The 12,631-nt window shown below is 40.0% G+C and overlaps 1 protein-coding gene across 1 annotated transcript in view; it reads right to left on the reverse strand.

Moving 5' to 3' along the window:
* Positions 1-253: 253 nt before the first annotated feature.
* CRYBB2 (crystallin beta B2) overlaps positions 254-12,631 on the reverse strand; it is a 412,932-nt gene continuing 400,554 nt past the window's right edge. Inside the window, exons 5-7 of the mRNA XM_069759180.1 lie at positions 9,612-9,744; positions 3,952-4,094; positions 254-581 (exon numbers count right to left, since the gene is read on the reverse strand). Of these exons, the coding sequence (XP_069615281.1) occupies positions 413-581; positions 3,952-4,094; positions 9,612-9,744 (445 nt within the window). The 3' untranslated portion in view covers positions 254-412. The remainder of the gene's footprint in view (positions 582-3,951; positions 4,095-9,611; positions 9,745-12,631) is intronic.

The raw sequence follows: 12,631 nt of genomic DNA on the forward strand, positions 1-12,631 counted from the left end.
GGTCTCTACATGATAAAACAAGACTAACATTTTGAAGTCATTAATAGCAAACCCTAGCTTACAAAGTGATGTCCTCTTAAATAAGAAATCCAACTACCGTATGTCCACCATAAAGTCCTATAGTTATAAAGCTTTAGGTATAGAATACAACACTTTAAATGCTGATTACTGCTAATCTGTAATCCAATAGATCAGATGTTCTCAGTGGAGCATTATTGCTACATGGAGAAAGTACAAAACATGGAGTCAGCAGGAGTTTGGAACTCAAAGCTTTTATTAAATTGCTTCAGCAGGTTTAGTCACACAGTGGCAGGCCAGTTAACCATACCATGGAAAAAACAGCAGCAGATCACGTAAAAGCCTTTCCGTATCTCTTTCTTGTCAGTGGCACTAGCTGGTAGAAGTGTTTTTCTTAACTGGTAGGGTGGAAGGCTCCCCTTTGGTGCCACTGCATATCACGGATGCGCCTCACAGACTGGATCTGGGGGTGTTGGGCGCCAAAATCTGAGCTGTCCTTATAATCCCCCTTCTCAAACAGGTACTGGTAACCTCTGTAACCTGGGTATTGATATCCAACCCACCTGTAAAGACATGTTTAACATATTAGAAAGTACAGTACCAAGAATATAAGAATCATATCAGTTCATTATGCAATGGGTACCCAACATTCTGCAGTCTCAAAAGGCCTTGCTCTTCTTAGCCCTTAACACAAGGATGAAGTGATACTGTCTCCTTAGAGGTACGTTCTCTTGAAAATCAAGGAATGCTGGATGGGTGCCGTTTGAAAACCTTATAACTGATAGATGAGGGGGAGAAATGCTTGTCGGGTGTAAAAGGTTTCAGGGTTTGGGTTAGTATTTTCCCCTCACTATTATTTTTAACTCATATTTTGATCTATTAGGAACATTGTCTGCTTATTAGCTGATATTTTGTCTCCTAAAATGTCATTACGCACTGTATTGTTCATTATTATAGGGCATGAGATACAATCGTCTTTCTAAGTCCCTTGCAGTTTGCATCTGTACTATAGATTAATTATGCAGTGATTATTATTTGTATTATTTATTAATTATGTAACAATCTTCATGGATTCTGCTATTTACATTCTATATATGTTCTTTCTCAGCATAATATACTTATTAGAATCATAGAATCATAGAATGTTAGAGTTGGAAGGGACCATCTGGTCCAACCCCCTGCTCAAAGCTAAATCATCTGCTAAATCATCCCAGACACGTGTCTGTCCAGCCTCTGTTTAAAGACCTCCATTGAAGAAGAACTCAACACCTCTCGTGGCAGCCTGTTCCACTCATTGATCACCCTAACTGTCAAAAAGTTTTTTCTAATATCTAATCTGCGTCTCCTCCCATTCAGTTTGATCCCATTGCTTCTAGTCTTTCCTTGTGCAAATGAGAATAAAGATGATCCTTCTAGAATGTGACCTTGAGATATTTGTAGACAGTTATTAAGTCTCCTCTCAGTCATCTTTTTTGCAAGCTAATATTCCCAAATTCTGTAACCGTTCCTCATAGGACATGGTTTGCAGACCAGTCACCATTCTGGTCGCTCTTCTCTGAACTTGCTCCAGTTTGTTGATGTCTTTTTTAAAATGTGGTGCCCAAATCTGGACACAGTATTCCAGATGAGGTCTGACCAAAGAGGAGCAGAGGGCAATAATGACTTCACATGATCTAGACTGTATACTTCTGTTAATACATCCCAGAATTGTATTTGCCCTTTTTGCTGCTTCATCACACTGTTGACTCATGTTCAGTCTGTGATCTATTAGCATACCCAAGTCTTTTCACATGTGTTGTTGCTTAGCCCTATTCCTCCCATTCTGTATATGCTTTTTTCATTTTTATTGCCCAGATGTAGTACTTTGCATTTTTCCCTGTTAAAAATCATCCTGTTAGTTGCTGCCCACTGCTCCAGTTTATTTATATCTTTTTGAATCCTCTCTCTCTCTCTTTTCTAGTATTAGCTATCCCTCCTAGCTTTGTGTCATCAGCAAATTTAATCAGTTTACTCCCAACTCCTTCACCTAAATCATTGATAAAGATGTTGAACAATACAAGGCCCAGGACAGAGCCCTGTGGTACCCCACTTGAGACATTCTTCCAACTGGATGAGCAGCCATTTACGACCACTCTTTGGGTCCGATCACTAAGCCAGCTATGAATCCACCTAACAGTTGCCTTGTCCATTCCATACTTGGTCATTTTTTCAATAAGGATTGTGTGACTTTATAGTCTAAGAGTTATGTATGCATATACCTATGGGATTGGCTTATCTATGTTAGTGATCAACAGCACGGTGGCGCAGTGGATAGCACAGCAGCCTTGCAGCGCTCGAGTCCTGGGTTCAAACCCCACCAAGGACAACATCTGTAAAGAGTTTGTATGTTCCGTGTTTGCGTGGGTTTCCTCTGGGTACTCCGGTTTCCTCCCACATTCCAAAGACATACTGATAGGGAATTTAGATTGTGAGCCCCAACGGGGACAGCGATGATGTGTGCAACCTGTAAAGCGCTGCAGAATATGTTAGCGCTATATAAAAATAAAGATTATTATTATTATTATTATTATTATTATTATTATGATTAATCCAAGACTTTCTCAGTTATCATTGAAGTAGTTCACCACATTTTATCATATTTGTCATTATCTGTATATTATGTAAACTATTTTAATTTGGTTCATAAACATTCTTTTGTCCGATATTTGTAGTGTGTAGTCATCTTTTTAGGGTAATAACTATAGATGAGGACACGAGAACACGAGTGACATTCAGACAGCAATGTTGGATCAACACTATCTTAGGGTTCTTTGACCTCTGTGGTCACACTGTGTATTCTGCTGGCTGCTTATGGAGTTGGAGCTGCAGCCTGTAGAGCTAGCTTTGCTCCTTTGAACGAGGTCGTTGTCTCCGCAGCTCATTGCTCATCGTTTCTCACTACAAGTGCTTCCACTGTAGCAAAGTAGTGGAGGAAATAGTACGCTCCTTAGAATTGCAAGGCTACCATAGAGGTACAATAAAAGGAGCAAAGCACTGCACCTGCCACCACTTCCTTTCTCCACCACCAGGGAATTCTGTGACATCAGCTTTGGTGGTGGGAGAGGAGCGTTAAAACTTATTTCTGTATAGAGAGCCATGTAACTCATGGTCATGTGCATTCATTTTTTATTCACATTTACTATTCCTGGTATGTCATGCCATTTCTCCATCATGATGTCACCTTCAAAATAACTTCTCCACTAGTAGAACATATTTTCCAATCTGTCTACATAAGTAGCTCTCAACTATATAAAAATAAACATTTGAATTCACAAAATAAATTGCATCCAATAAATAAAAAAATCAAATTAGATAAGCCCTCTGAAATGTGTTGTAGAGTGTAAGATTCATTTCTGCAAATATTGCAAGTTTTCCACTGACTCAGTAATAGAATACTTTGACAGTTCATTCTAAAACTTGAAAATACGACCTTTTTATTTTTTTTATCCCAAGCATTATTTCAACGGAACACATTGCAAGTATGTTGTGTTTGACCTTCTGCAGTGCCCTATGCCAGGGGTGTCAAACTGCATTCCTCGAGGGCTGCAAACAGGTCATGTTTTCAGGATTTCCTTAGCATTGCACAAGGTACTGGAATCATTCTCTGCAGCTGATTAAATTAGCACCTGTGCAATGCAAGGAAATCCTGAAAACATGACCTGTTTGCAGCCCTCGAGGAATGCAGTTTGACACCCCTGCCCTATGCTGACGACTTATCTGTGGTATTCAGATGTTCCCTAGAGGCCAAATGTATGATATATGTTGCACGACTGGATTTAAACAGCTGTAAGAAGACCGCACATTTCCTTTCTGATCTAATTTATCTTCATAAAAAAAAGAAAATGAAACTAGGGTATTTCGGGTTTACTACAAGGCTGAGCATGAGTAACTTACGTTCCACTTTGTACTCTCACAGAAGACACTTTTTCCTGGTAGCCATGAGCATGAAAGCTTGGGACATCATCATCAATTATCTCAATCTTCTTCCCAGTGAAGTTTGGGTTTTCATATAGAACAATCTTGTGTTCCTGGCTATCCTAGAAGTTGAAATGTATAACTATGAATCTAAGCTTACATTGAGCCCAAAAAAAAGTTTCAGGAACATCAAAATGATTACAATAAATGAAAGAAAGAATAAGGGGAAATGCTTTGTTTCAATGAAACAAAGTGCACTGGAGCGTAGGATTCTCCATTGGTTCCCCATAAATTAAGACACTCTTTTGTACACAGCTGCAGATGTGCAGATGCAGTAATGCACATGACATTTTTCTTGCTGTCACTTTTAAAGCCACCATATGCTTAATTGCTTCAGCACTCACAAAAATGACATTGAGGTCAAACTAAACTGATGCAATATTTGTAATAATCTCAACCAGGCCCCTCTTCCTCTCACAGGACGACACCAACACTGTCTTACTTCACACTGTCTCACACTGATCTCTCTCCACCGCATGTCTGCAAAAATATCTCTTGCTGTTTAACTTAGGACTTTACATGGACACAGCTTCTTGGACCCAGTCCCTGCCCCCACCCTTATTGTCTATACGTGATTAAACATAGATTCTGCAGCTGCTCACCAGACCGCTCCATAGGCACAGTACCCCTAAAGTCAGTCACCACCTTCTTACAAGTAATGGGAAGATACACTTTGTGCAGTTGATCGTCATGCACCCCTCCATTCAAAAGTTATTAACTTAATTTAAGTTCTAAATTAACAGAACTTATATATTATATGGATTCGTTACAAACTGAGTGCTCTATTTCAAGTGTTTATTTCTGTTAATGTTGATGATTATGGTTTACAGTCAATGAAAACCCAAAATTCATTATCTCAGTAAATTAGAATACTTCACAACACCAGCTTGAAAAATGATTTTAAAATCCAAAATGTTGGACTGCTGAAATGTATGTTCAGTAAATGCACTCAATACTTGGTCAGGGCTCCTTTTTCATCAATTACTGCATCAATGCGGCGTGCCATGGAGGCGATCAGCCTGTGGCACTGCTGAGGTGTGAGGGAAGCTCAGGTTGCTTTGGTAACAGCCTTCAGCTCTTCTGAATTGTTGGGTTTAGTGTCTCTCATCTTCCTCTTGACAATACCTGGCCAATCAAGCACAATGATACTGTTGTTTTTAAATCAGGTATTGGGAATTTTGGCAATGTGGGCAGGTGCCAAGTGCTTCTGGAGAATGACATTTCCATCTATAAAAAGCTTGTCGGCAGAGGGAAGCATGAAGTGCTCTAAAATTTCCTGGTAGACGACTGCGCTGACATTGATCTTAATAAAACACAGTGGACCTATGCCAGCAGATGACATGGCTCCTCAAACCATCACTGATTGTGGAAACTTCACACTAGACCTCAAGCAGCTTGGATTGTGTGCCTCTCCATTCTTCCTCCAGACTCTAGGACCTTGATTTCCAAATGAAATGCAAAATTTACTTTCATCTGAAAACAACACCTTGGACCACTGAGAAACAGTCCAGTTATTTTTTTCCTTGGCACAGGTAAGACACTTCTGGCATTGTCTATTGGTCATGAGTGGCTTGACACAAGGAATGCAACACTTGTAGCCCATGTCCTGGATACATCTGTGTGTGGTGGCTCTTGAAGCAATGACTCCAGCAGCAGTCCACTCCTTGTCAATCTCCCCCAAATTTTTGAATTGCCTTTTCTTAACAATCCTTTCAAGGCTGCGATTATCCCGGTTGCTTGTGCTCCATTTTTTCTGCCACACTTTTTACTTCCGCTCAACCTGCCATTAATATGCTTGGATACAGCACTCTATGAACAGCCAGCTTCTTTAGCAATGACTTTTGTGGCTTACCCTCCTTGTGGAGTGTGTCAATGACTGCCTTCTGGACATCTGTTAATTCAACAGTCTTCTCCATGATTGTGGAGCCTACTGAAACAGTCTAAAAAGACCTTTTTTAAATACTTAGGAAACCTTTGCAGGTGTTTTTTGTGCATTATACCTAATTTTTGGTTTTCATTGGCTGTAAGCCATAATAGTCGACATTAACAGAAATAAACACTTGAAATAGATCACTCTGTTTGTAATGACTCTATATAATATACGAGTTTCACTTTTTGAATTGAACTGAAATAAATTAACTTTTTGATGATTTTCTAATATTGTGAGAAGCACCTGTATATCCCAGAGCAGATTATAAGCATGTGTGCCACATCCCAGTCCCCTTCCATAATTATCTTGATCATGCAAAACCAACCCGTTATATTCTCATTAGTCCGACCAAATGAAGTGCATATATAATGCTGTATTGCTCCAATGGTGGTGATTACAGCATAATACTGTCCCCACAATAGAGCCACTTACTATCTGCACATTTGTGCCACCTCCTGATATTCCTTAGTGTGGCACCATGAAGAAGTAGAGGCCAAGTATAAGTGCGAGCACTACTGTATAGAAATGTCAACATAACAATTATTCATAGTGCTATGCCAATAGCTGTGCCCACAGAGTAATTACTGCTATTAAAAGAACCAATAAAATATGCAAGTTAGGAAATCTGCCTATACAAATGTTCTAGCCAAAGCAGTTTCCATACAAATGTGTTTGTCAGACTGGGTATATAACGGATGAGTATACATTCTTCTATTGTATTTAACTTATCCCTTCTTTCTGAAATTTTTGTTTCAAGTCACGCGACCCCTTTAACTTTCTGTCAGAGGAATATAGTGAAAACATAACTGTCACTGTTACATTGGGGAGGCACACTGATTTAAATCTGCTTTACAGGGAGGGCAGTTAAAGAAGAACTTTCATCAAAGTTTTTATGCTCTTAATATATTGTAGACATCACATTATATATTGCACTGTGTACTTACAATTGCTTATTTTACTTTTAACACAACTAATTCTTCTCTTTTCTCCGCTCTATGTAGAAACAGGAAGTCTCTTGCACCTGCATTTATCATTCCCCTCTTCAACTCCTGACCCAGCTGCTCACTCCTCCCCGTACCATATACTTTTGCAGTTACTCATAAGTTATGCAGAGAAAATTGACCTCCTGTTTCTACACAGAGCTTAGAATGATTCAGCTAGTCAGTTTTTAATCATGTGATGTCATAGACTTAACTGGGTAGAAGGGAAAAATTAGCAATTGAAAGTACACAGTGCCATATAATATGATGATTGCAATATATAAGAGGTTACAAACTTTGATGGGAGGAGTGCTTCTTTAAATTGTAGGACCAGCAGTATGTAATATGCTTTAGCTAATCCTATACCAAGATTCTTTATGCATTGGTGTTCCCTTGAAAGGGAAATACTTTTAATGCTTTCCCTGTGGTTGTGAGGTTGAGAATCACGGGCTTATAAAATGCCTACTATAGGAGACAAGTATACAGCCACATTGCCACAAACTCATCAGTCAGCACAGTATATTGGTTCCATTAACACACTGGTCACTTCAGATAGGACCATGACAAACAGCAATTGGAGGAATAGGATAATTACGCACTTGTTCTATTGTTTGGTGTGAAACTTAGCTGATGAATGAAAAACCAAAGCTATATTTAGGACAAGCAATAGAAGCATTGTTTCTATGCTCAGAAGCAATAATAAACTACCATATAAACCTAAGCCTTTAGCACATTAACCAGACAATACACAAATACTGTGGATTTATAGAGCTCGAAATGCACAACAACATAAAGAAATGTATGTGTACAATGAAACACTGGACACCAGTAAACATTTCAAGAAAACAGTCTTCATAAAATCTACTGTTATAAATCTGCTTTCAGTATCTTGCCAGCCCTATAAAGAGTAATCAATAGTAGATATAAAAATAAGCAAATATATAATATATCTTATCAGAAATATGGTTCTTTACCCTAATGCAGGGGTCCCCAACTCCAGTCCTCAAGGCCCACCAACATGTCATGTTTTCAGGATTTCCTTAGTCTTGCCCAGGTAATAATTGCATCACCTGTGCAATGCAAAGGAAATCCTGAAAACATGACCTGTTGGTGGGCCTTGAGGACTGGAGTTGGGGACCCCTGCCCTAATGGATTGATCACTCACTTGATCTGATTTTCACGTTACTGAGATAGGAGATGGCAGTTGGTTCTTATAGCTTCTGTTGAGAGAGAAGGAAGAGGCAGACACAGATATTCTGCAGAAGTTCTCCTGAAATAACTTTAATTTTTTAACTTTTTTTATACCATAGATTTAATGTTCATCTGTCATTTTAGGAGAATTTGCCCTAAATCGTCCTCCTTCCTTCTCCGGTCTACATAGAATCTTCTGAGTAGCAACTGCCATCGCTAATCTCAGTAATGGGAAACTCTTCACTGAATACAAATTTTGCAGCTTTTACCCTTGCAATGTGAGATCAGTCCAGGAAAGGAAACAAGCAGATTTTTCTGAAAAGATATATTGTCATTTTTCATATGTATTATTGATGTATGACATAAACATTATAACAATGGCTAATTTGTAACTTCTTATTCTCTACATTTTATATTTTTATAAGAATAAAAGCATAAATACTTTGTGGACTGCAGTATGCCTTGTAATTGTGCATGGACTTAGTGGTCCGAGGTATTAGGCCATGTTCACACTTTGTGGTTTTTACCGTGGAACCACGGCGATTTTGCCGCTGCGGGTCCGCTGCAGTTTCTCCTCCAGACCCCGGGAACCATATTTGTGTAAAAAAAAAAGAATGAAAATAAAAAAGCATGATATACTCACCCTCTGACGTCCTGATCTCCTCAGCACTGCATGCGGCCGTCCGGTCTCAGGTTTGCTATGCGACCAGTACCTGCGGTGACATCGCGGTCACATGACCGTGACGTCACGAAGGTCCTTCTCGCACAGCATCTTTGGAACCGGACCGCCGCCTGCAGCGCTGAGGAGATCGGGACGTCAAAGGGTGAGTATATCATGATTTTTATTATTTTTAACATTACTATTGATGCTGCATATTGCTGCATATGCAGCATCAATAGTAGGAGTAATCCCGCAGCGGAACCCGCAACACAAACCGCGATAAATCTGCAGGGATAACCGCAGCGGGTTTGCCCTGCAGATTTATCAAATCCGCTGCGGGAAAACCCGTGGGAGAACCCGCAGCCCCCTTCCTAGGTGTGAACATAGCCTTAGTCTCCACTAGAAACAATGTGAAACTTCTTCTCTAATAACTTGGCGCAATGGGACATTGCACAGTTGTTGTTTTCTGTTGCAATGGAGGTAAAAAGTATAGACGTTTAATGGGCAACATATAAGAAATCTGTGCAACACTGATCCATAAATCTCTCCTGTGAACTAGGCTTTAGTGTTACCTGCGTATAGAAGAAATAATAATACTATCTGAGCTAATGTGGGCCTCATTTCAGATGTAAAGTTGGGAATGATTAATACATCAGATCAGACTTTATGCAGTCATACTGCAGACACAATCAGTATGCCGTTAGGCAGAAAGAGATTAAGAATGGTAAAAAAAATGAATAGATAAACCTTTGGAGAACACAGTATTGAATATAAATGCAACATTTAGCTACATTTTCAGGCCTATTCACTATCTTACCACTTTGATTGGTCTCATGGAAGAGATGCTGTCACTTCTTCGGCTGTTTGTCCAGGAGTCCCATCGGGGGTATTCTCCCTTCTCAAAGACAAATTGTTCTCCCTTACAGTTTTGTTGTTCATATCCTACCCAGCTATGAAATAAATGAAAATAATACACTGAGAAATTTAACATTACTTAAAATGTTCCAAGATATCAAGAAGAGCATAACTGTAAATAACGTCTTGTGCTGATGCCTTCCAACCATTTGTAACAGGCATGAAAGAAAAGCAAAATCCACAGAGTATCAAACAACGAGGGGGGATGTGGAAACCTCAAATACGAGTATAATGATCCAATATATACAGCTGGGTCCATATATATTTGGACAGAGACAACATTTTTGTAATTTTGGTTATAGACTTTACCACAATGAATTTTAAACAATACAATTCAGATGCAGTTGAGGTTCAGACTTTCAGCTTTCATTTGAGGGTATCCACATTAAAATTGGATGAAGGGTTTAGGAGTGTCAGCTCCTTAACACGTGCCACCCTGTTTTTAAAGGGACCAAAGGCAATTGAACAATTGACTCCAAGGCTATTTCATGGACAGGTGTGGGCAATCCCTTCGTTATGTCATTCTCAATTAAGCAGATAAAAGGTCTGGAGTTGATTTGAGGTGTGGTGCTTGCATTTGGAAGGTTTTGCTGTGAAGTTAACATGCGGTCAAAGGAGCTCTCCATGCAGGGGAAACAAGCCACCCTTAAGCTGCGAAAACAGAAAAAAACCCATCCGAGAAATTGCTACAATATTAGGTGTGGCAAAATCTACAGTTTGGTACATCCTGAGGAAGAAAGAAAGCACTGGTGAATCATGCATCAATGCAAAAAGACCTGGGCGCCCACGGAAGACAACAGTGGTGGATGATCGCTGAATAATCTCCATGGTGAAGAGAAACCCCTTCACAACAGCCAACCAAGTGAGCAACACTCTCCAGGAGGTAGGCGTATGAATATCCAAATCTACCATAAAGCAAAGACTGCATGAAAGTACAGTACAGACCAAAAGTTTGGAAACACCTTCTCATTTAAAGATTGTTCTGTATTTTCATGATTATGAAAATTGTACATTCACACTGAAGGCATCAAAACTATGAATTAACACATGTGGAATTATATACTTAAAAAAGTGTGAAACAACTGAAATTATGTCTTATATTCTAGGTTCTTCAAAGTAGCCACCTTTTGCTTTGATGACTGCTTTGCACACTCTTGATGAGCTTCAAGAGGTAGTCACCGGAAATGGTCTTCCAACAATCTTGAAGGAGTTCCCAGAGATGCTTATCACTTGTTGGCCCTTTTGCCTTCTCTCTGCGGTCCAGCTCACCCAAAACCATCTCGATTGGGTTCAGATCTAGTGACTGTGGAGGCCATGTCATCTGGCGTAGCACCCCATCACTCTCCTTCTTAGTCAAATAACCCTTACACAGCCTGGAGGTGTGTTTGGGGTCATTGTCCTGTTGAAAAATAAATAATGGTCCAACTAAACGCAAACCGGATGGAATAGCATGCCGTTGCAAGGTGCTGTAGTAGCCATGAAGGTTCAGTATGCCTTCAATTTTGAATAAAGGCACAGATGATTGACCTCGTGGAGACCAAAACATCCAACACCGCGGAGACACCATCACGTGTTTCTCAACGCAGTGATCCAGAACAATGCACCCAAATATGCAAATGCATGTAGAGGAGCTGCAGAGACACCATTACGTGTTTCTCAACGCAGGCAGTAACATCCAATAAAGGAAAACATCCAATAAAGGAAAACCACCTATGCCACGCATGGTATCCATCCACAGACAGCTGTTTCGGGCTTTTTGCCCCTCATCAGGTGGTTTTCCTTTATTGGATGTTTTCCTTTATTGGATGCTGCCCTTCCCTTGGTTGTTCCTTCCTGGGGAAAGGCCTGGCTATTCACTGCCTGCTTTGAGAAACATGTGATGTTGTCTCCGCAGCTCCTCTACATGCATTCAATTTTGAATAAATCCCCAACAGTGTCACCAGCAAAGCACCCCCACACCATCACACCTCCTCCTCCATGCTTCACGGTGGGAACCAGGCATGTAGAGTCCATCCGTTCACCTTTTCTGCGTTGCACAAAGACACGGTGGTTGGAACCAAAGATCTCAAATTTGGACTCATCAGACTAAAGCACAGATTTCCACTGGTCTAATGTCCATTTCTTGTGTTCTTTAGCCCAAACAAGTCTATTTTGCTTGTTGCCTGTCTTTAACAGTGGTTTCCTAGCAGCTATTTTACCATGAAGGCCTGCTGCACAAAGTCTCCTCTTAACAGTTGTTGTAGAGATGTGTCTGCTGCTAGAACTCTGTGTGGCATTAAGCTGGTTTCTAATCTGAGCTGCTGTTAACCTGCGATTTCTGAGGCTGGTGACTCAGATAAACTTATCCTCAGAAGCAGAGGTGACTCTTGGTCTTCCTTTCCTCATGTGAGCCTGCTTCTTTGTAGAGCTTGATGGTTTTTGCCACTGTACTTGGGGACACTTTCAAAGTTTTCCCAATTTTTCGGACTGACTGACCTTCATTTCTTAAAGTAATGATGGCCACTCGTTTTTCTTTACTTAGCTGCTTTTTTCTTGTCATAATACAAATTCTAACAGTCTATTCAGTAGGACTATCAGCTGTGTATCCACCAGAATTCTGCACAACACAACTGATGGTCCCAGCACCATTTATAATTCAAGAAATCCCACTTATTAAACCTGACAGGGCACACCTGTGAAGTGAAAACCATTCCCGGTGACTACCTCTTGAATCTCATCAAGAGAATGCCAAGAGCATGCAAAGCAGTCATCAAAGCAAAAGGTGGCTACTTTGAAGAACCTAGAATATAAGACATAATTTCCGTTGTTTCACACTTTTTTGTTAAGGTTTGTTAAGTATATTATTCCACATGTGTTAATTCATAGTTTTGATGCCTTCAGTGTGAATGTACAATTTTCATAGTCATGAAAATAAAGAAAAAT

This window comes from Ranitomeya imitator, chromosome 1 (assembly GCF_032444005.1).
Source record: "Ranitomeya imitator isolate aRanImi1 chromosome 1, aRanImi1.pri, whole genome shotgun sequence".
NCBI classification, from domain to species: Eukaryota; Metazoa; Chordata; class Amphibia; order Anura; family Dendrobatidae; genus Ranitomeya; species Ranitomeya imitator.